At 43.4% G+C, this 25,345-nt stretch overlaps 1 protein-coding gene across 2 annotated transcripts in view; it reads right to left on the reverse strand.

Annotated features, from left to right (window-relative positions):
* The window catches only part of LOC308220632 (dermatan-sulfate epimerase), a gene marked incomplete at its 5' end in the record, with an annotated part of 182,639 nt that overhangs the window by 23,785 nt on the left and 133,509 nt on the right, over positions 1-25,345 (reverse strand). The window contains one exon of one of the 2 annotated variants that reach the window (XM_080616878.1): positions 23,695-23,787. In XM_080616878.1, coding sequence (XP_080473004.1) covers positions 23,695-23,787 — 93 coding nt within the window. Of the gene's footprint in view, positions 1-8,291; positions 8,320-23,694; positions 23,788-25,345 lie in introns of those variants that run through there. The other variant, XM_080616879.1, reaches the window with a different exon arrangement.

A 25,345-nucleotide genomic window follows, 5' to 3' on the forward strand; every position in this document is an offset into this window, starting at 1 on the left:
ACAAAGTCATTCTTATTTATTCTTGGTTAAATTACACTGATGCCCTTCCTATGATGTGAAGACAACCACCCGTGATTCAGTAGGGCCAGCAACCCCTGTCCCGTAACTTTGCAGAGCTCAGGTTGGTGTGTATGGGAGGAAGCAGCTACAAAAGAGTCCACTTTCCTTTCATCCAAACCGCTGTGGAGGCACCAGCCACAAGTATGTGGAGAGAACTGCCCATGTGAGGTCCCAGGATGTATGACTACTCAGGAGACACTGCAGGCAAGCTCCCGGCATCTCTGCTGTGGAAATGCTGGCTTTCCTCTGCCTCCCCCACCCCTGAAACTACCTGGCTGCTGCCAGAGAAGGTGGGAGAAGCCCTGACATCCAGCTAAAGTATCCAACCTCTGTGCCTGTAATAATAGAATACATAAATAAATAATAGTTTAAAACTCAAAGTTACCATTTAAAGTCTTACCTGCACATATTTAACAACTTTTGGGCGGCTCCTGTTTTCCACAAGGGTTCTCCTTATTACTACCTGAACTACCTCCACAGGTATTGGCTAAGAGTTGTGTTCAAATATTTGACATAAAATCTGTTCACCATACTGACAAAAAGCAAATCTCCAGGTTCGGCCTGCAAACTTTTACCTTAGACAATGACCTCTGAATCACCAAGGGCTTAATTTTCGTAATTTTTTGCATCACTTCTTGATAAAGTATTAAAAGTGAAAGCAAACATTTCCTACTTGTTTTTTTTTTGTAATGCTCAATTTAATGTTGAACAACTTTGTCACTATACTTTGTCACAAATACATTATAAGATCACCTTGTTCGGCCATTCAAAAATACTAGCACTAAAAGCAGTTGATAATAAACCAAGCAATTTGAAATAAACTAACCAATTTTAGCGCCCAATGTTAAAACACGTAAGAAAGTCATAGATATTTTAACAAGAAATAATCAACCTCCAGCAACAGCTGTCGCCACACCATTACTGTGAAACTAACAGGTAATGTTGGAAAGAGAAGTGTCTGGTATCTTGTCCCATTAAATGGAGATGAGCGTGCAACTTTTTGTATTGATGCTGACAGCTGCCAAAACATAACTGCTTGCCACGAGGAGTGCTAGGTTAGATCACAGCAGAGAAAAGCAAACTTCTGTAGGAACTTTCTTTTGGCACTTTGTCCAAATACCTCAAATAATTAGCAAAACTTGTCACACATGTTGCAGCTGACTTTGTTACTGACACGAGGAGCAGCATCTATAAAGCTAAATTAATCAGCTGGAAACTGTAGTGTTTTAAAATCATGACACAACAACTGAAGAGCTATTTTGTCCAACAATTTCACCACTGATCTAAATATTTTGATTTTAAATTGAAGAGCAACTGAGTCCTCTAACTGAATCCAATGACATTTAAGTACTAAAAAATGTGGGGTAAGTCTACGAAAACTGAGAGGTGAAAGGGTCAATAGAGACTAAGTCCCATGTATACTGCCATTTGGTTCTTACTGACTCACAGAAATAGATCTGATACAGCAAAATGAGGTGACAGATGAAGTGGGACCAAGGAAACTATAAACTTATCTTTGTACTGTAACAATCACAATAAATCTACTGACCTAAGTCCCAAGCTGTATAGTTCCCACATCTCAGCAAATAGTACTGCTGAGTCCCTCTCAAAGCTGCAGGGCTAGACATCAGTGCACAAAACTCCTATACCCCAAGATAAGAACAGCTGCGAGTCCTTTCTCCACCTGCCTTTTGGTAAGTGAGATAAAATCAATGACCATCTGTCTCTCCAACAAAAATGCTGGAAAGGTGTAAAAATCACTGCTTATAACTTGAAAAATACCTATTATGACATTAACCACCAGGCAACGTTACTTCCTTGCTTCCTCTGTTTTTTTCAACATGAGAAATATGCTACATCACAATTACATAATGTCAAAAGTATTTAAAAGCTTAAATACTGAAATCCCAAATATAATTCAGAATCAAACCTACAATAAAGTACAGCTCAGGTACCCAGGTGTTAGCATTGCCCTTGTTCTGAAGTGACCTGGAACACTTTGAAAGAAGCTTTATATCAACTTATATGTCTGAAAAATGTGCTATGAGAATCATCAAGGCAACCAGAAACAACCAGTTCCTATAGGAATTATCAGCATATGACATCATGTCAGCAGTCAAGATATAAACTTGTATCCGTCCTTTGATCTACACACAAGAGTCAATAATCTATTTCCAGCAGTACACAGCTGTGTGAGACCATCATTCTGGGACAATGGACAGTTGTACAATCTCCACAATTGTACAGATAGGACAACAAATACCAAGTATTTTGTAAGTTTACAGTAAGATGTGTAAGGTACCTGTGATGCAAGTTTCATCTGTTTATTCCTTTCATTTAAAAGTTTGTTTTACCACTGTATATATAAATTATCAGGACATACACATGCACACAATGAATGTTTAACTTTCTCTCTGCCTCAAACAAAAACAAGATTTAAATTGTCTGCATGCCCAAATCGTAATTCGGGAATTTGGATTTTTCTTCCGTTTTTAAATTTATCCTACTGTATAAATGCTTTCTCAATTATTTTTTTTGGTTGCATAAACATTACTACTCCTAACCCTTACTGGGATCTTTTATTATGTACTTCACCGTATAGAATGAGTAAGAAAGTAATTTTGATATCCAGAATCCTGAAGGCAATCATCCCCAACCAGTACAGACACGCCTGTTAAGGCATCCGCATTCAGTGAATGAAAGCTCAGTCACTTTTACCATCAAAGGCATAAAACTAAAAGCTACCACAGAAAGATTTTCCTTAGAGCACCAGCATTTCATCTTCAGCTGAAGTGAGAATTTTCATATAGGCCAAAAGGATACGTTCACTACTTTTATCTGCTCCAGTAATGTCCCAGACGTCAACCAAACTACTCATCCATCTACTACACTGGACACCTTTGGGGCCTAGGACGATGACAGTAACAGATACTGCAGAAACACAGAACAAAAGCACCTGTAATAATCTGGGTAGCGAAACGCTATTCATGTGGCAACGGTTAAGAAGTAATACATCTGCCCATGCACGCAGACCCATTCAGGTGGTCTGTAAAGCTGTGAACCCTTTCACGTGAGGTATCAGAAGCCATGCTTAGGGCTTCCTTTGCCTACAAAGCAGAAGTGCAACTGTGCCTCACAAGAGGAAGTGAGCAGGTGAAGAAGTTATCTGAGGTAGTCAAGAGCATGGTCCCTGCGTGAATCAAGTGGTACAACCACGGTGCACAGGAAGAGCTGGAAAACCTTCAGAGGGTGATGGCAATGCCCAGGAGGTGCAAGTACAGGACAGAAAATAATAAATCATTAGTGCAAACATGGAAAGCAAACTTTACCGCTGTCAAAACAGAATTCCTCCTTCTGCCTAACCCAGCCCACTCAGACTGCTGCATGCCATGTAGCTTCCCTCACTTCTTAGGAGGCCAATTACAGCATCAGAAAATATGATAACAAGACTAGTGTTTCCATTTCTGACTTTAATTTCTATCATCTTTCCCAACTAGCACTTCTTTGTTAGCCTTGACCTTTACTCTTCCAAATACTTGTAAATGTTTTAAGTTCCCTGGCTTGTTGCTGTCCTCAACTATGTATAATTAACAGTTTTAATCTTATTGTTTTAATTGTCCTTCATTCAACTGCTTCCAAGATGTTGGAAACAAATGAAGTGTTTCCACTGGAGTTTTACCAAACCAGTTCTTGCTCTCTGTATATGTATGTATTTCTCTATAGACTTCAGTAGCTGAAGATATCAAATAAATATTTTAATCTGTAAACCATATCCATAGGATGTCATATTAATAGGCAGGAATTCTAGAACACATCACATCCTTCAGTTGCTATGGGATCAAAACTCATTTTAACACTTAACATGTTTCCATATCCTGTTTATGTCTTGGTCTTGCATACAAAACTATATTGATTTTTTTTTTGTTAACTATTTATTCTTGTGCTAGGTTTTGGCAGGGGTAGAGTTAATTTTCTCCATAGTAGCTAATATGGGGCCGTGTTTTGGATCTGTGCTGGAAACAGTGTTGATAACACAGGGATGTTTTTGTTACCGTTTGAGCAGTGCTTAGGCAGTCAAGGTCTTTTCTGCCTCTCACCCCACCCCACCAGTAGGCTGGGGGTGCACAAGGAGCTGGAAGCGGACACAGCCAGGACAGCTGACCCCAACTGATCATAGAGATATCCCATACCATATGGTGTCATGCTCAGCACATAAAGCCAGAGGAAAATGAAGGAACGGGGGATATTTGAAGTTGTGGCGTTTGTCTGCCCAAGTAACCACTACATGTGATAGAGCCCTGCTCTCCTGGAGATGGCTAAGCACCTGCCTGCCAAAGGAAGGAGTGAATGAATTCCTTGTTTTGTTTTGCTTGCGTGTGCAGCTTTTGCTTTACAGTACTAAACTGTCTTTATCTCAGCCTATATGTATTCTCTCACTCTACTGACTGTTTGCTAGAGGATAAATGCCTCTGTTTGTAGGCGTACGTTGCACCCAGAGAGACAGTTACATCTCTCTGCAGATCAATACACTGTTCATTATTATTGGTATAATTCTGTTATGTTTGCTGCTTTCATCTGTTAATCCCATTATCTGCAGTTTCTATGTATATCTAGATACAGCATACAGTTCCTTTCTCTCACCATAGATATAGTATACATTACCCAAATGCAGCTGATTTTTTCAAGGTACAAACTTGGAAACATGGTAAAATGCACTGGTCTGTAGTTCCTTCGGCTACTGTCCTCAAGGCTGCCCTTGACAAAAAGTGGCAATTACATTTTCATGGACTGACTCCTCAACTGCCGATGGAGTTAAAAGGCTACATTACTCCCACAGCTGGTGTGAGCAATTTGTGTGAGTAAGCATCAACAAAGCCATTAAATTGCAGGTTAACTCTGAAATTTATAATTGTATAATCTCATTTCTGACCTGGAGTTGTGCAGGCATGGCTCTGGCAGCAGCACTGAAACCTGACAGATCGTTTTGGCAGAAAGTGTGATGCACCACAGCTCCAAGGATCTGATTAAAAGGCTTTGAAATGATGCAACAGCCACCAAAATACTTTCAAACAACTTTTGAAAACACTTTAACAACCCTGGGCAGCCATTTGATTAGAAGACTTAAGAGGGCATATGAATTTCATGCAAAATATTCTGCAGTTTTAGTATTTCTAATAAAAATAAAATTAAAACCAACCAACCAAACAAAAACATAAACCAGGACAACCATGGTGAAAGAACTCTTCTGTTAAAACTATGTTTATCTGGTATGAGATACAATACTTGCCTGACCAGGGTCCCTACAACCCGTTTCCTGCTCTAAACAACACTATTGCTGAATCCTGCTGTATACTCTGTGAGTCTAAGAAAAGGGAAAAACAGAAAGAAAGGCCAAACAAAGGTAATTTCAGACCATGTACATAATGGCTGCTTCGTGCCTGGGCTTTCACACCTGATCATGGCCCAGAGCAGATGAAGGCATTATGTCAGCACCTGATGTGAGAAACTCTTTCCAGTGCTCCCTCTTTCATGTGATTCCCAAAATGACCAGACCCCTTGGTCAGCTCTCTGTTACCAGCCCTCACTCTTGCTAAACTTCTACTGTCAAAGCATTCATGAGAAAGATCCCAGGTGACATCAGCTGGATTTCTGTTTTCCTTGCAGCCTTTAATCCCCTTCTCTGCTCTGCTCCCTTCCTGAGTAGGTAACTGAGCCCGGGCAAAGTGCAGTGCACAAGAGTTTGGGGTTTCTGCTAATGCAGCTCTGTCACATCTCACCGTGTCCCAGCTGGGCTAACAGACATCAGTACAAAGCTTACCCATCTAAACAGAAAAGTATCTCAAAGGATGTGATTTCTGCCAAATATTGAGTCTATAATAAGTATGTGGCTACAGTCTTGAACACAAACTAGCACTATGGTTTAACAGCTTTAGCGGACTACACTACTGTAACTAAGCTCTTTTATCTACCTCTGCTGAATGGAGACAGCAAAGAGGTGTAAACAGCCAGGACAAACTCACTGCTGAGGTATCATATTTACCAATTAAATATCACTTGCTACGCAAGAACCACATTCTCTTTCACTCACCAGGCACTTGGATTACCAAGTCTCAACCAGGAAACAATGGTTATGGAAAGTTGTTTCTCTATTTTTTTAATCCCTTTAGGGAAAAAAAAAAAAAAAGGGGTGGGTGGGTGGGTGGGTGGGGGGAACACGCTTTAGTTCTTGCAAAATGTCCAGGAACAATAGCACCAGTAACTAAATTTCTTTCTGCTCATGTTGTGGTATGTTGTGGGTGCCAGATGTGCAGGTTTCCACACACAAGCCTAAGAATGTGACTCAGTTTTTTAGCTAAATGCAATCACTTCTGAGAAAAGGGACACTTCAGTTTTACAGATTTATTTACAGCCTCATTTAATCCCAGTTCTCACTGCTCAGACTGCTGGGTACTGATGGATGTGACCATTTCTCCACCAGCATACAGACTCACTATGTTAATTCTCAACCCAACAGCTTCCTGGTAATGGAATGACTTTCTACTATCACTGATCTTTATCAAGACTTCACTTGAATCCAGTTTTGGAAAAGCTTACGTGCTTGCCGTCACTGTACTTGAGGAAAAGAAATGGTACACGGACCTCATGAGCACAGAGTTTCTAAAAGTATGAACCTTTAGAAAGTACCTTTAAACTAGCTTTCACCTGCTCCTTTTTACTGATAAGTGTATGCAAACTAAGAAAATCACACTCAACATTTAGCCAGGTAATTAAACACATTTTCCTCTCCATGGTGGCGCAGGCAGTTATTTAATATCTAGTCAGAATATCTAATATACACTGTAATAAAACCTGAGCTCTCTTAGGCAACCAAAATCTATCAACTTTTACCATACACAACCAATTTGTTCAGTTCATGTATTTCTTCCTTTGCAGTCCATATTCTCTATGGCCAAAGAACAAGTTTTAAAAGAGATTGCATATGAATATGCAGTGGAAAACCAGCACCAAGTGCTTCTGAGGTCAGTCTCCATAGGCAAAGATACAGATATGTTTATAAACTAATCTCATCTCTTGTTCTTGTATTACATAACAGCACTCAGTTGTTTCTTTTTCAAGGCAATTCAGAATTATGCAAAGTAGTACAATGCTTCAAACAAAACAAAAGCAAGCTCTTACTGTAAATAGCAAGAGAAGAAAGTGACATTTGCTTAAAGCACCAGTAGTTCTGTGCCAGTAAATTATTCTGTGTTTCATATATTTTGGTTTTGCATCCTAGTGAAGTTTACAGAGTCAAGAAAACCCCAGTCCAGAACTGCTACTTTGTTGACTTTCACTAAAAACTTGGTTGATTTAGGTCACTGAAGAAACACACATAAGCAATGACCCACAGTAAAGGAACCCGTAGTTGAACTAGTACTTAGCGCTTCTGTGGAAAAATGCATCCAAGGATCTCCAAGTAGTTATGAAACAAATTAATTAATTAAACTTCTCAACACCCCGGTGAAGCAAGCAAGCACATTTATCTGTTTTATGAGGAAGGAAACAGAGCCATGGAGAGGTGGAGTGACTTGCTCAAGGCTACCCAGCAAGAGTCTTTCAGAGTAATAAACAGCATCTGAATTATTGATTCCCAGTGCTGCCCTTCAGCTGAATTGTTCATTTTATTTTGAAACGCTGAGTTATAGCTGTTGGCATGATAAACATAATGTGGCAATATTTAGCTGAGATTTTCTTTGTTTAGACTATATTAAAACTTTAGTGATATTTAAATCGCAATTGATCTTCTTAGGGTGACCAAAAATCTCCAGCTAGTTGAGCAATATTTCCTGTATTTCATTCACAATTGTATTCATTTCTTATTTCTTGTTTATGTCCAAAACAAGAAGACACTCCAGCTTGAAAATGTAGGGAAATACCATGGCCTTATATTGTTTCAAGCGGGAATGACAGAAAAGCAGAGAGAATTGTTACTTTCATTCATACCAAGCCGAATTTTAGGAGTTGGCACGAGATACACGGAGTGCTGATGCATCCCCTTCATGCAATACCAGCTAAAGGAACTGCAGCTTGCCGCCCTGGGGCTGGGGAGACCGAGCTTCGGGAGTTAACAGCTGTGGTCCCGGGACTTTACCAACAACAAAAAAAAAAGTAGCAGGAAGTTGCACGGGGCAAAGCGCTCTTTTCCTGTCTCTCAGCTCCCCTAGGTTTAGGGCAAGGATGCTACCGCTTACCTTTCACACACGCATGTTTGGGAGGCTTAACTCGGTAGCAAAAGGCTCGGCGGCTCTTGCGGTAACGGTGCTAACGGAAGAGCAGAACGCTGTTACCCACGGCGCCCACAGCTAAAGTTTCGAGCAGAAAAAGCCACGTCTCCCTCACGCACCCACCTCGGACATGGGGCCCACCCTGCGAGATGCCCAGCACCTCCGCAACGTTGCGAGTATCCGACCGGCGGTGACCGGACAGCCCGTACCCACCCCGCCGGGGACAGCCCGAAAAACCCCGTGCCTGGAGGTTACTCCCTCCGGGACACCCCCGGCCACCACCCCGCGCCTTCCCCACCCCGCTCCGCACCGCATCGACCCGGGCCCCGACACCCGCTGCCCGCTAACGCCTCCGCCGGCCGTTCTCCAGGGATGGGGATGCATCAGGTATGGGATCGCTGGCTCCTACCTCCCGCTTCCCAAACCCGCCGGTAACCGGCGCCCCCGGTCCCGCGCGGGCGAACGGGCGCTCCCGAGGCCCAGCCGCCCGGCAGAGGGGAGGCTCGGGACGGGACGGAGGGAACGGTACTGGAATGGAGCGGAGCGCTGCCCCGCACCGCACTGCCACTCACCGCCGGCGGCCCCTGGCGCGGACCAGCCTCCCGGCAGCCAGAACGTTTCTCCTCCGCAGCCCCAGGGGACGAAGCGGTGGGGGGGAGCGTTTTTCAACTCAGGAAGAAAATGACTCCCCCCTCCCGCTCCACCTCCCGCCTCCCCGCCCTCCGCCCTCCTTCTTTACCTCTCCCCGTCCTCCTCCTTTTCTCCTGGCCCCTCACGCCATGGCGGCCGCGGAGAGGGGCAGCGCTGCGGTCCCGCTCTCTTGCTGAGGGGACAGCGCGGAGCGAAGCGGCGAGGGAGCCCGCACGGCCCCGGCACACGGGCTGCTGAGCCACCCGGCCCTGCCCAGCGCGCTCGGTTAGTTCTGTGTGTGCTCGCTTATTTATTTATCGGTGGCGTGCGCACAGCTTTCCCTTCCCCGCCCGCTCCTCCCCGCTCGTACTTCACGGAAATACCCTGATTCTCTCTTTTAGCGAGAGGACTCGTTTCTCTGAGGGGAATGTGTTGGCCCCGATAGCAGGGTGTCGGCAATTCGATTTTCTGCGCCTAGAACTCCTGGCAGCGGTACCGCGGCTCGGGCAAAGGGGCTATGGAGGTTAAAGCATCCAGGGTGACTCATTCCTATGCAATATCCATCTCTAGTTCTGTCCCCACACTGCAGAAGAGTAGTAGGACCTCCCAGCCAAAAGTTCTCTCAAGCCAGCAAAGAAACAAGAAGGCCGATTAGTCAATCTGCTCTTTTATATACGGTGTGACTTACTTACGTAGATGTTTCCCATGTAAAACAAAAACCTGAACCACCATGGTCGTTCAAGCCAACCATCCTGACACTTTTTTTGCAGTCACTCAGTAGAAGATACTTACGAAAAAAATATAAAAGAGGATAAATTAAATTATCTTTTTTAGCAGTTCTCTTTGCCTTCACAGTCTTTCTAACAAACATAGAGAAACAAAAACCCCCCACATGAAGAATTCCAAATATTTGTCAGGTTCCAAAAGCTGAGCATGTTTTATCATCTTCAGACTATTGAAATGAAAATAAGAATATTTATATGTGATAGGGCACGATGGTGTCCATCTACGTAAAGTTTACATTTCACAAAGCTTACTCTTCATTTTAATAATGTGTGTACTGATGTTATGGGATCCATCAGTTCCCCGGCTTTAAAATGTAAAAGGTGTGTTTCTTGAGAATGGTTTTAAACAGGCCCTTTGTGGTTTACACTGTGATTTTCTGCCACTCTATCGAGATTAATAAACTTGTGGAAACTAGATGAAACTAGAAACTATACATTTCCCTTCACTCCTGTGGTATTTCCCAGTGCTACTTATTGACAGTCTCAGCGTAATGAGAAGGGATCCACAAGCCGTTGCTGCAAACTCTGAAAGCAATGCCAGAGCCTGGAATGAAGCATTACTCTTTTACCAGTAATGACATGTCTAAAAGCTCTAAGTGCTTCAGTTTCAGTCATGCAAACACTAGATTGATCATTAGAAGGTATGCTTCTAAGCGGCTATGTGAATAGTGCTATACTATACTGCATTGATAGTAGAGTTGTAAAATACCAATGTTGTGACACGAATGAGCACGGGGAAAGCTACAGACTCCCCCCATCAGATCAGATGTGACTAACAGGATGATTCTACTGAAATTTCTAAAATCATCAGGATTCCTACAGTGATAAGCAGAAGGTGCCTAAGTCCTAGTCACATGTCTGCATCATTAGGTATTTAAATGTATTAAGTGGCTGACTCTGAGTTAAATGGAATTAACCCTTACAATCCTATGGAACAGCATAATACCTGAATGGCTTTTGAAATCCTGACCATAGTCTGTGGTTGTATCTATCTGTATTGCAGAGAAACTGCACTATGCTGCCTTGTCATGACTGAATAGCTGTGCAAAGGACACTGTTTCTGTCTGTTTACTTGGGGTTCTTCCTCATAGAGAATGAGCTTGGATGGGCTAGGACCTTGCTTCATGCACATCCAAGTGCTTGGCATGTGGTGGAGATAGATACATACTGTCGTGGTTTAAGCCCAGGCCGTAAATCAGAACCATGCAGTCCACTACCCCCTCCCCCCCACCTTTCTTCCCTCCGCTTCTGCAGGGACGGGGAGGAGAATCAAAAGAATGCAACTCCCACGGGTTGAGATAAGAACAGTTTAATAACTAAGGTATAACACAAACCACTACTGCTACCACTAATAGTAATAATGATAAAGGAAATAACAAGGAAGAGAATACAACCGCTCACCAACCGGTACCTCACCCCCACCCCGCAGTGATCCAGCCCTTCCAGGAACTCTCAGTTCTACATCCTGGGCATGACGTGCTGTGGCATGGAATACCTCTTTGGCTAGTTTGGGTCAGGTGTCCTGTCCCTGCTTCCTCCCAGCTTCTCCTCCTCCCTGGCAGAGCATGAGACTCACAAAGTCCTTGGTCAGTCTAAACATCGCTGTTATCAGCTTTGTTCCCAGGCCGAAAGTCAAAAACACAGTGCTGCAGCAGCTACTAAGAAGAAGAAAAACTGACTGCTGCTGCTGAACCCAGGACAGTATCCACCCCTTATTCCATACCATTCACGTCATGCTCAGATCCCACATTTTCAATATACCATCACTTTCATCTCAGTGCACTCTTATCTTAGTGCACGGACCAATCCCTATAAAGCTGCTGAGTCCATTCGGTCCATGATGCTGGGCTCCATCTCTTGTAACAGTCTTTCAGAGCAGGAGAGGCCCATTGCAAAGTCCACCCCTCGATCATGAGTCCATCTCTGTGTTGCATCTCCGCCCTGATGGCCTGAAGTGTCATGGGCCCATCAGGCTCAAAATAATTCACCCTCCCCTCCAGCAGTTTCTGCAACTTGTTGTTGGGGACTCCACACAGCTGCCTTCCATCTCCGACGCTTCCAAAGCACTGGAGGGGCCCAGTGGATTAGATACTCGCCCATACTGTCCCACACACCATGACACTCATGGCTGTCCAGCCTTGGGGAAAACCTCTTGGTCCCCCTATATCGTCGTCTAACCCCAGGCAAGACCCAAACCTGACTCTGCTTAACTCTCGGGATCAGACAAAATGGTTGTGGGTAGAACACACTCTGTGTATGTGCCAACATGGTGATCCCCATCACAATCAGCAGGCAGGTTCCAAGGGTACCCAAAGGCCATTCAAAACCTTCAGAACTCTCCAATGATGCTGCTGTACTTGTCACTGAGGCTGGTGCAGCTGCTGTGCTTGCCGGCTCTCTCACCACCAGCTCCTCTTTTTCTGAGTCCAGATCTTCCTCCTCTGCCTTGCTGGAAAGTGCTGCGGGGTCTCCTGCATCCTCCTGCGGCTCAGGCTCACGAGGCTCGGCAGACGGCTGCTGGGGAATGCTCTCGGCCGCCGCGGGGCTGAGCTCGGCTGTGGGGCTCGGCTCCTCCACCGCCTCCCGCTGCTCGGCAGCCGCCTCCTTGCCGGCCTCCGGCCCCGCTCCCGCCGCCGCTTGGTCCCCGGGGCCGCTCTCCCGGGCCGCTTCGGCCGCCGCCGGCTCCCGGGGCCGCTCCCCCTCGGCTCCCCGCAGCCTCACACAGACGGAGGCGAGGACGAGGGCCAGGACGGTGAAGAGCAGCGGGACGGCCAGGTACAAGTCCACGGCCACGTCCATCCCGCCCTGCTGCCGGAGCCCGCCCGTATTACAAGCCATTACCATAAAGTACAATGAAACAAGAACCTTAGCCCAAGGCCCACACTTGATAAACCCTAACACAGCAAATACCGGCTCTAAGTAAGCTACAGCATACTGAAACTGTGGCATCAAGAGAAACAACTTTGAGAGCCCATAAATCAGCATTGTGCCTCGGTCAGTTCTGTCGTTATCTCAACCCTTTGTGCCCCACGTTGGGCGCCAAAAAAAAACTGTCGTGGTTTAAGCCCAGGCCGTAAATCAGAACCATGCAGTCCACTACCCCCCCCCCCACCTTTCTTCCCTCCGCTCCTGGAGGGATGGGGAGGAGAATCAAAAGAATGCAGCTCCCACGGGTTGAGATAAGAACAGTTTAATAACTAAGGTATAACACAAATCACTACTGCTACCACCAATAGTAATAATGATAAAGGAAATAACAAGCAAGAGAATACAACCGCTCACCAACCGGTACCTCACCCCCACCCCGCAGTGATCCAGCCCTTCCAGGAACTCTCAGTTCTACATCCTGGGCATTACGTGCTGTGGTATGGAATACCTCTTTGGCTAGTTTGGGTCAGGCGTCCTGTCTCTGCTTCCTCCCGGCTTCTCCTCCTCCCTGGCAGAGCATGAGACTCACAAAGTCCTTGGTCAGGGTAAACATCAGTGTTATCAGCTTTGTTCCCACGCCGAAAGTCAAAAAACACAGTGCTGCAGCAGCTACTAAGAAGAAGAAAAAATGACTGCTACTGCTGAACCCAGGACACATACACAGAGTGGAGAGCCTCAAATCCTCTTTGCCTTATGTCCTCATGTGTGAAATGGGGCTCATCTTAATTCCCAGTAACTCACAGGATGCTTGTCAGGCTACATAAATAGATTAAAAAGTATCAGATAATTCAGAGGTGTCTGAGAGGCAAGATCAGCTGCATGGAGACCTCATAGCAGCCTTCCAGTATCTGAAGGGGGCCTACAAGGATGCTGGAGAGGGACTCTTCATTAGGAACTGTAGTGATAGGACAAGGGGTGATGGGTTTAAACTTAAACAGGAGAAGTTCAGGTTAGATATAAGGAAGAAGTTTTTTACTGTGAGGGTGGTGAGGCACAGGTTGCCCAAAGAAGCTGTGAATGCTCCATCCCAGGCAGTGTTCAAGGCCAGGTTAGACAGAGCCTTGGCTGGCATGGTTTAGTGCGTGGTGTCCCTGCGCATGGCAGGGGGGTTGGAACTTGATGACCTTAAGGTCCTTTCCAACCCTAACTATTCTATGATTCTGTTATCTGCCCATTCTAGATTAATTTCAGCCTTGCAACTAATAGTTTTGAAATGAAAATGATCCCAGGTTTAGCAGTTGTCATGAATACAGAACAACTGAGAAAATTAGCCTAAAGGTGAGAAGGTTGGAGGAAGATGTGATATGTCCTGGTTTCAGCTGTAACAGTAATTTTTTTTTCTCCTTCCTAGCTGCTGGTGCAGTGCTGTGTTTCGGTTTTAGTCTGACAACAATGCTGATAACACACTGATGTTTTAGTTGTTGCTTAGCAATGCTTATCCTGATCAAGGACTTTTCAGTCTCATGCTCTGCCAGTGAGGAGGGGCACAAGAAGCCGGGAGGAAGCAGAGACAGGGCTTCTGACCTGAAATACCCAAAGGGGTATTCCATACCACAGCACATCATGCCCAGTATATAAACTGAGGGGAGTCACCCAGAAGGCTCAGATTGCTGCTCAGGTCTGGCTGAGTATCGGTGGGTGGTGAGCAATCGTATTGTGCATCACTTGTGTTTATTGGTTTTTCAGCTTTCCCCTTTCAGTTTTATATTCTCTCCCCTTGTTATTTCTCTTATCATTAGTATTATTGTTAGTAGTAGTTATTTATATCAAATAACTTCAGTTATTAAACTGTTTTTTATCTCAACTCGTGGGGTTTATATTCTTTCAGTTCTCCTCCCCATCCCACCCAGGGAGGGATGGAAGGGGAGGGGTGAGCAAGTGTGAGTTGCTGAGTTACCAGCTGGGCTTAAATCACAACAGATAACAGCCTTCAGCTATGTAAAAGATGCTGAAAAGAAGATAATAATCTCATATCCTCATTCTCTGAGAACAGCATGTAAGTTGCAGTAAGAGAAATTTAAGCTAAATAGGAAAAAAGGAGTATCTGTAAGGGTAAATGAAGCAGGAGTAAATGGCCTCTCTGTCCCTAGAGGCTTTTTAAGTACAAGTTGGACATATATTTGACAAGAGCAGCTCAGGTTTAGAAAGTCTGATGGATCTTGCCTTAGAGCAAGGGGTGGACCAGATGACCTGTCAAGGTCCTTTCCAGTCCTGTTTTGTATGATTATGTTCAAAATGCTACTTGCACAGGCAAGATTATGGCTTCTTTTTGATCTTCCTCTGCCCTTTACCTCTTTAACCATGGGTATAACCTCCCTTGCTAAGGTTAAGCTTCTCCTGATGGTCTGCTGTGTGCCTTGCTGCGTGCCAGTGAATTTGTTGCTGATGACAGCAAGAGGAAAACAATTAAACAATAAAACAATGTCAATCTGGAGCAGAAATTCTGGGTGGGATCCATCTAACCTCTGGATGTGTCATGCACTTTTGTTCTATACTTGACCAGCAAATACCTCTGATCTAGGCACGTTAGACTTTCTTTATAACTGCAGAGAAAACCAAATAATTTTAGGGCAGAATTCTGTCAGATCTGACCTGTTTTAGATGTCTTCTTTAGGATGTGATGAATCATGTTACATACCTATTCTTGCCACCAGCCATAAAGCTGGTTTAAATGACTGACTCAGTAACATACCATTTTACAATTTCCAGTCCCTTGGCGCTGCTGTTCCTGGAGTCTGTCACTCCCTCTCTGCTCCCAGGTATCAGGACCCTAGTTTATTTGTTCCCATCTTCTTTTTTACCGGAAAGGTCCCTGAGATTAATAGTTTTTGTAGCTGTCATTTCCTTAAGTTACATCATGCAACACTGACACATGCAGCAAACTGACCTTTCAAGTGGCATTGCTCCAGAATGGATTTAGGAGAGGAGCTAGGTTTACCTTTTGGAGCTAAGTTGTGCTTTGGCCAGTTGGGCAGACTGTGTTCCATGGAAATTGTTTGAAAACTGTTCAGTTCAGACAGCATTCTACTCATAAGTCACATGCTCTTTAATTTTCCTTGGCCTTTATGTCAAGCAACATTACCAGGAACATGAAATGTCTGATGTCTGATGTCTGGCTGAGCCAGATGTGTGTGGGAAATGTTGCTCTTCCCCAACAATGGCAGTTTTTTTAGGTCACACACATTGAAGTCCTTGTCTTAGACACCAAAGTATACAGTGCACATCTTGAAAATGTCTGCCACATTGGAGACACGGTGAGCATCCAGCTCCTGGTTACAAGGTCTTGGTAGCATGTATCCTTTTCTTTCGCTTATAGTAAATTATGTCTGAGAAGTGAAAACTTCCAAGAAGGCCCCATGGTTATCTGTCTTGCTGGGAAGGAAATGCACTTTATTTTCCTGCTGCATTGCCCAGCTGGGTCATGAGGACATGAGGAGGGAGCAAGCCCTTGTTGCTGTGCTCGGGCAGTGAGAAAGGAGGACAGGGGGTTGCATGAAGCCAGTCATGCAGGGCTCATCCTTTCTGGAGGAGATACCAAGGGTCTGCTGATGCTTCATACATTTTAAGGCCTTTGGTTCCCACTTAGTGGTGAAAACGAGCGGGATGATTCCTTTCTCTTTCTTTTTGACTGAAGATGTTAGCCTAAAGAGGGAAGCTGTTTGTCATTCAGCCTGTTCCACATACGTAGCTGTGGCCATTCTTTTCTTTCTTCCTGACCAGGCTATGCAACAGCATTTTTTTCCTTTTATTTTGCCTCTGTGTTTTTTTTTTTTGTTTGGTTGTTTTTTTGGGTTTTATTTTGTTGGTTTGTTTTGGTTTGCTTTTAAATACCTCCTTATCACTGAAGTCCTATTCTCTGTGTCTCTTTGGTCTCTAATTTCCATGTAAGAGGCACTTCTACTTTGTCATTAAGTGTCAAAACTCTTCAAATGAAGAGGCAGAAAAATACAAAATTCTCCAGATTCTTTCACTAATTCTCCAAAACAACTGATTTTCTTATGACCATAACCCTTGTGTTCCCTTTATCTTTTGTGTCCAGCTGTGACGATTTCTGATCTTAGCGCTGTGAGCTAAAATCTGTAGGAGAAGAATGTTACACCAGTCTCTTCTTGTAGCCGAACTGCAGAATTGCAAATCTGGATACTTGCGCAATGCTCACCCTGCCTTCCTTGATTGGGGCTGCTCTGCCCAACTCTTCCCCCTGGACTTTGTTAGTGCCACATGAAGGCAGCTCTGATTTTCAAAACTTATCCCATTATGCCTCATACAATGAAATGTTGGCTATCTTCTCTTTTCCAACCAGGGTGTGGACCAGACAGTGTCCTGACTTTGTTCTTGGTCCTACTACATCTTCCAAGTTTATGAGAGTGTTGCATGATGCATACCATTTACTGCTGAGGGATTTGGGGCTCTGGCTGACTGTGCAAACAATGGGCAGAAATAGTTACAGCTCCAAATCTAGGTAATGAAAAGGAATGGCCCGAAATCAGCCCTGAGAATCTGGAAGAATTGGAAATCTTGAAATCTTGACTAAGGTCATCAGGACAGCTTTCTGGCTGGGACATTTAGTGTGGCATGAAGCAATTCATCTCACAGGAAAATCTAGCTGATTGTTTCCTATGGGTCTCTCAGGTGCCAGGTGCATTTACAGGACTGGAAGTATGTGCTAATGTTTCTTCCCTGCTTTGTCTGGTGCTACCTCTACGGACTGAATATGCTTTTCTCTTTCCTACGCATGCCGTGTTACTCTTCTACTTTGTGGTAGCCGGAGTACCACAGTAGTAGGGTAGCTGGAAGGGGAAAGCACTAGATGTGTTTCCTAAACAGCTCTTCTGTGTGTGTAAATGGAACATCTTTCTCTGCTTTACATTTCCTTTCTTCCCTTTTCTCTTGCTTTCTTCATGTGTTCAGCCTGGTTTAGCCCGAGGCCAGCAGACAGAAAGCCAGATGAAAAAAAATTCCTGCAGATTTCTTGGGGAATGGGAAGCAGCTACATCAAGGTAAAAGACTGGTGAGTGGAGACAGATTCATGGTCCTCAGACTTGTCAGAAAGACAGCAGCCATAAAGTAGGTACTTTCTGTGAAATGCCAAAAGTACCTGTACCCAATCAAAAATGATGTGCATCATCTGGTCTGTGCCTTTCAACAGCAGAACCAGTTTTATTGCTTTTACATTACTGTAGACATCAACTGGGTTTAGGTTTATCTCCTAGTCAGGTTGCCTAACTGGCCTGCTCCTCCTTTAGCAGTTAACCTTCCCTTTCTCGGGTGACGATGGTGGGTACTGTGCAGACTCCTGTTCCATTTGTGCTGCTGCCATTTTGTGTCTTGCACCCTCTAATTTGCAAAAGTGGCTGGAAGCCATAACATGGTTTTGAAGTGGTTGCACTGGTTTCTCACCCCTGTGCAAGTATTTAGAAGTCATTATGGCCATGTGTGAGAGAACTACGTATGTGCTCTGGCAGCGTGAGTGGGAAGCACAGGGGATGTCTAGCACAGTTCTGATTAAATCAGTTTAGCTGCAGCCAGGCAGAAGTTAGATGCGGCACTTCAGATGTTTGCCCTTCTGTGAACTGTGACATCTGGTCAGCTGCAAAACCTCCGCGGTCTTGCCATCTTGCCAGAGGACTCCTGCGGGTACCCACCTCATCCTGAAAAGATTTCCCTTACACCTTTGTCCTATATTCAAGAAATGATGGCCACAGTAAGTAGTCCACTGAACTGTAGGTAGGAATCCCCAGTTTGCTATTTAAAGATGCTAGCAAAGCTTTTTGAGCTGGAAATCTCTGAGTCTGTTTAACTTCCTGGATTCCATCTCATTTTGGCCCTGATCCAGGCTCTGTTTTCAAGTTAAGCATTTCTATTTATAATGCTTACGGAAAAGCAGGATTTGTTTCTTGCACTGAAAACATTCAGAAGAAAACCTCTATTTTTTTACGTTATTTTTTTCTCTTCTGTGACTCACCAAGGGGGTTTGATGTTCCACTTACTCAGAATTGCAGGAAACAAAATTATAGGCAACTGGATTTATAGTGGGATTGAGCCTTTCCCTTGGGGGACTCTGGATCAGCTATATGCCTGCTGGAAGGGGTGGTTCATGGGCAGTTGTTAGCAATAGATGCCTGCGGCTACACCATTACAGCCATTATACCATCGTAGCTGGTGCTCTGCAGAGATAAGGTTCCCGTAGCTTAGCTGCATGCTTTCCCTCCGAAATCTGATGCTATGCTTCAGCTGAAATACTATCTGCCTCCAAGCATGTGTACAGAAAGAGGCTTTTCGCGTTTTAAAACTCAGTTGCTGAAATGTAGCAGAAAACGTGCCTTGCTCCTTCCATGATGCTGAGGAGCTACAGGCTGCCCCATGCCGTGCCCCATGCCGTGCCCCCTTGCCAGGGGAGTCAGAAGCAACATCTTCCTGTTAGATCCCTTGCTCTAGTGTGTAATACTTCTAGCTCATTGCACAGAAGTGACTTTACTTCTAAACCCAACTTTCTGAGAAGCTGTACTGTAAAACATCAATGTTGTGTACAAAAGCGTGTTTTACCTTCCGTGCATTTTTGTTTCCTGTGTTAGCAAAAGAAGATTGACATGGAAACTCAGACACTGCCTTCTCACAGTTGGCATCTCTCTGCTAATTTATACGTTTTTACACTCTGCTATCATTTGCCTTGGTACGATTCAATGCATATCTGGCCCCAGGAGGAAAGAGTTAAAGGTGAAACTATACTTGGACAAGTCATGGGTAAACACTTAAAACAAGGCCACTCTGAGTAATGTAAAACCACATCTCTACTGATGGTAAGAAAGATGATTACAAATTGTATATTGGTCTGCATAGCTAGAAAATACAGCTATATATCTATAGGAAAGAGAAGCACGACAAGTTCAGGTTGGAAACTATTCATTTTGCTAGGGCAATGGGTGTTTGCCATACCCCACTCCTCTCCCAGGTTGGCTTAGGGCTCCTGTAAAGAAAAAAAAGTTGAGGTTTCTACAGGAAAGTGACTTTATCAGGAAAACACAAGTGAAGAGTTTTGAATTAGAGCAACCTCAGGATGAGACAGCTTTTACTGATGATTACATGGTTTGCAACCTGGCTATAGCCAGATCCGATCCAGAGCGTGCCATGACTTGGAGCTGGGATAGAGTTTATTTTCCCTCAAAGAAAGATCAGTGTTGTGTATTGTGTGCGGTAGGTGATTTTCTGCATCCTATGTTACAATACAGAAGCTGGTAAGTAATGTTCAATTTGCCAATGAGGTATGTTACAGTTCTTCAATTTCTAAAGTATCTGCCAAAAAGGTTGCTAAAAACCTCACAGCCTATACAGCTGCTGGCAGAGCGCGACCTAGGAGGACATGGCAGGCACGGTTTTCAGTTGTCATAGTGAAACAGTCATGCTGTTGTCAGTTGTTATAGCCAACTGCTGCTATAAAACATCATGCCAGGCAACGTGGGCAGGGCTAAAGGTTATTTATATGAATGCAGATAACATTTGGAGCATACGGGTCATGGCAGGGGATGGTGAGATCAGTGGCTACAGAGTATCTTAAGCCCTAGGATACTGGAGGGTTGGTCCAGCCACTTTGCCTGGGGCACTGGAGACTTTCCACATCCCAAAAGCTCTGTCTGTCACACATCTGAGTACAAACTCACCTTTTTGTGATATTGCAGCCCTGTTTTGCAGATGGTTTTTTTTTTTCCCCTCAGTAGCTGTCATGCCGGGCTGGACAACGGCTGTTTGCTACTTACCCAGATTTAAACCAGTTTTGCAGATGCTGGTTCCTGGTACCCATCATCAGTCAGATTTTCCTGGGAATTCCCTTAGGAACCACTCCAGCGCTGCTGCAGTATCACACATCTGGGACTCAGATGAGCTGGAGAGCCCTAGCAGCCCAGAGAAACACCAGCCTCAAAGGCCTGAGTCCAGCAGTGCCCCATATCTACCGTGGATAAGCTATCTGCAATTGTTTATTTATCTTTCACTCACTGGGGATTAGGAGGCCTTTAGTTTCCAGGAACTAGCCCTATCCAGGAAACACTTGCCGTGAACTCTGCTTTGCCTCAAAGCTGTCTTCCCTATAGGTATTAAAGGTATTCATTTACTAAAGGCATTAATTTATACCAGGTTTTGGTTGATTTAGGTATCTCATTATGGGTGGGTCAAGTTTTGCTTTGTTCAGGGCTATAGCATGAACCTTTCCTTGCACTGCTTTGTGATGACCTTGTCTACCTTTTTGCTTTTTGCTGCTCAGCTATAAAGCAAATTCAAAGAACATGTATATGTATATATATATATTTCTTTTTTTCAGAAATATATCTCTTTATGTTAAAATTCAGACATGTGTGTTTTATACCAAAACAGATGCGAAAAGAGACTCAGTATTCATTCCTGCTTTTAAGAAAAACTGTGGCTCTCAGGGCTATGTAACCAGACACAGTGATTTTAATGAATCTTTACAACTTTGTCTCCCTGCTGATACTCAAGATAGTTTTGCAGGCACTTCAGTGATCTTTCTGTCAATGGCCTCTCACAACAGAATCCAAGAAATTTCAGAGATTTCCAGGGGTTAAGAAAACAAAGGAAGAAGGAACGATGGTGTCTTTACAGTGTCATGTTAAATGTGGCAAGCTCTCCACCAATTTTCTGCCATGTGCATTTCTTCTCCCTGGTCTTCACAACACTTCCAGTTCCAACAGCTCTCCCATTCCACAGCACTGATTGCCCTCCTAAGATTTGTCCACTGCCAACCTCTGCTTTGTAGTAAGAAAGACCTGTATAATTTTCAGAGATTCTTGAATAAGAGGAGTCTTTAGCAAGAGTCGTTCAGTCCTGATTTCACCGGAGCTCTGTTTTTCTTGCAGATGCTTCTGTTACTCTTCCTTAGTCTTCTTGCAGCCACAGGCTGTGGTGGCACATGAAGTCATGCTTATAGTAGCCTTCTGTTGTCCACTTCTTTCTCTGCTACTGTGTGGTCCTTCCTGCAGCAAATGCAACTGGCCGGTGACAGCCTTTGTCAGAAATGGGTACTATCATCTCCCATTTGAGCAAGTCTGAATATATATTTCTTCTGGTGAGCTTCATGTTCAGGTTGTCCTTAGAATCAGTCACCTTTACATTAAAGAAAATACTGCTTCTCCACCAAGAAGCCAAGAACCAAGAACTATTTAGATGATTTTCACTCTTATTGATTCAATTCTAATTAATTTTCTTAAGAAAAAAACCCAAGAAAAAAATCCCCAACCTAAAAGATCAGTTCCAAATTCAAAACAACAGAAGTGTGAGGGTACATAACATTATTTGCAGAGGATTACTTGATTCAGGTTAGAATTTCAAATGATGCTGTAATCGGGGATCTGAGATTTTAATCTGGGTATCTCTCTGCTTAATACAAATCATGTCCTTGTCATGAGCCAGATTTGCTGCCCAAAACATAAATGCTAATTAGAAAACTTCACAATAGACTCAATAAGTAATACTTGACTTCTTAAGTATTTTCAGCCTATACTTTTTGTGGAGGGGAATGGCCCTTCCGCTTCCCTTCCTCACCCACCTTTTCCTTTTAAGGAAAGATTTTTTATGTTTTTTCCTCATTTGTTTTCATGTTTCCCTTTCAAAAAATGATGTTTAATGTTAAATTGGAAATGCTGCACATTGCTTTTAAGTATACTGGACTACAAGAATGTAAAAATAACATCCCATGTAAAGATAGGAAGAAGAAAGATACGGAAACAAAAGCTGATATCTCTGAAATGAGATGGAATGGTGTCTGTGTCTGATTCTCACATCAAATATTTTAACTGGTGAACCTGCAAAAACATAGAGTGAGCTGCGGTGACATAAATTAAGTGCTAACACAAGTTAAATCCATTCTAATAATTTTCTAGGCCTAAGAAAGAAAATTCTCTTGAAAACAAGAAAATACATTTTCTGTTTGTTGTTCTTTAAACTTTGAGGGAAATTTATCCCAAAGTCTGCCATCCTAGTGTGCCAAAACTAAACAAGTATCTTTGATATGTTTTTGCGTCTGCTACCCTGCGTAAGTTACCAAAGGCTCCCTGCCCAAAGCGCTAGAGAACAGGTCTTTGGAACTGAATCCACAGAGAACAGGATTCCTGTTTACTTAAATTAGCTGATAAGAAAGCACATATCCAGCTTACGCTTTCAGTCCTGCTTCCCTTCTGGGCCGAGGCTGTACTTAGCAAAGATGGCTCTATATAGCTGGGTGCTATATCCTTCCTACTCTAGGGAGGGTTTCCCAGGGAGGTGGAGAATAAGGGTTTGAATCCACTCAAGCTGAGGTTTCCCTCTTTCTCCAGAAGAGCTCTGACTCGAGGTACTGAAGACTAAAGGAGGAAAAGGCATGTAGGGAACCTTACTGTTGAATAGTGGTTATGCACTTTGACAAAGGCTTTTAGGACCATCAGTCAGCATTTAGTTGCCTAAATCTCATTCAAGTCTCTTTCTGGGTATAAATGCGTCTTCCTATGTGGGCCTCAGTCTTTCTGTATCTCCAAGAATAGTTACAGTTGGAGAATAAATTCCTCAGAACCTGTAAAACACTGATCTATGGTGATAACCTGAGCCGTCCGAGGTAACTCAATGAAATATGGTAGAGCAGCTGGTTCATGTCTTTTCTGGGCTTGTGGTAGTAATAGTATTACCTTACATAGGGATAGTAGCAAAAATGTCCTTGAAGTTGTAGAATGTAACTTGGGATGAGTTATGATTATTACATTTCTTGAAGGCTTTGGGCAGTGCATACAAAAACCCAATAGCACTTTGCAAAAGGTAGTGGTGGTTGGAAGGTTTGGAGAAGAATGCATTGCTCACCTGTTCCGGCTGGACTAGAGAAACAAGTGAAACAAAAGGCTACACAAAAGTCTGCTTTAATCCATCATTCTATTTTATGAAGCATCACACAGCATTTTCACCAATTAGCATTTGACAGCAGTCTAAATAAGGACCACAGGGTTATTTAAGGAAAAAGCCAGCAACTTATTTCATAGTCACTGACTCCTCACTTGGCAGCATCACTCTTGGAGGGCTTGGGTAGTACCCGTCAGTTGCTGACCTATTTGAGGAAAATCGTGTAAATCTATAATCCAGCGGTAAATCTGAAAGACAGAAACATACCACATCTGATTAGCAACACAACCCCATATCACATAAAAAATAAGCCTGTAGTGAATAGCAGTACTTCTTAAGACCTTGAGCTGTTTGCTCACTAGCTTTAGAACTCAATCAGATTGTGTGATTACATATTTACTGGATGTGTTCAGCTGTCCAAAGGATTGACTTTCAGAGTTTACTCAACTGCAGCAAAGGATATTCAGTTCCTTGATTGCTGAAATAATGCTAGTCATAGAAAATGATTTAACTAATGCTGGAAAAGTAAACAAAAATCTTCATTGAGCCTAGATGGCCTTTTCCCACTAGAACACTTTCACATTCATTCTTCAATTTGTTACCTTTCTCTAGAAATCAGCAATCATAAGAGGGCTATGTTTAAGACAAAAAAGTCTGTTTGGTTTTTTTGGTTGGGTTTGGTTTTGGTTATTATAGCAAAATTCCCCAAAGGCACCCGCTCTTAGACCTTCCTGCAGTCCAGTGTTAACATCATTTTGTATTAATTCTTAGAAATCTGCACTTGTAACTTGGCGTACTCATCACTTCCAGTTTGTAAAGAACACTGAATGCATTAAAACAGTTCTGAACAGTCAAAGCTTTCTTTTCTGTACCTTTTTAAAACTCTTTGCTTCCAGCAGTGACCCACCCACCCTCACAGACAGAAAAGTGATACTTCCCATGCTCACCTCGCATTCAACGTTCAAGAAACCAAATTAAAGCCCCACACAAATGAGACTTCATTCCAGAAACAAGTACCCTTACAATAAATGAAAAAAAACCCTAAACCAAACAAACCCCCCAAAAATGGTTATGCTCCTCTCCAGCTTGTCTGTTTAGAACCAAAGCAAAAGATAAAAACGATTACTCAGCTCATCTGAACAGTAATTTATTAATGACGACTGTTATCTTTTTCCTTTGGAGTAAGTTTGGGGCGATGATAGCCTATCAGTGTGCTACAATTCTTTTTTAATTTTTTTTTTTATTTTTGAATTCAGCAGCATTTGTGAAACAGAAAACGCAATCTTAGCAGTTTTGGCACAAACAACAGGAAGTTCAGGTCTGTCTCACAAGTGATTCACAGGCAGGCACCAGGACAGCATCCAGGTCTGCAGCTTTAAAGCCATATTAAACATAACTAAAGCAAGCAAATTAGTATTTAGATCCAGCTGAACAATCACGTAGAGGCTGGAATGAAGTACGACTAGGAGGAGACCTGATTGGAAGTAAATTATGCTTTATTAAGTGGGTTACTTCAGCTTGTCAGAGTACATTTTCTCATTTGGTTGGAGTCGAGCACAGCACAACAGGCAGATGTTTTTCTAGTCTGCGAAAGCCCAGTGGATTTACTGGCTGCTGAGTCCATTTATGACAGCTCTGTTTAAAACAAAGGTTTCCAAAATAACAAATAATAATGAAAAAGAAGGCAAGTATTTCTGAGTATCTTTATGAGCTGTAAAAACACATGCCATACAGTTATTTTTATATAAAAAGCTTTCACTAGCTTTTTAGTCTAGCAGTCTGGAGTCTCCCAAAAGTAGTTTAACC

The sequence above is a fragment of the Psittacula echo genome (genome assembly GCF_963264785.1).
Source record: "Psittacula echo genome assembly, chromosome: 4".
Taxonomy (NCBI): Eukaryota; Metazoa; Chordata; class Aves; order Psittaciformes; family Psittacidae; genus Psittacula; species Psittacula echo.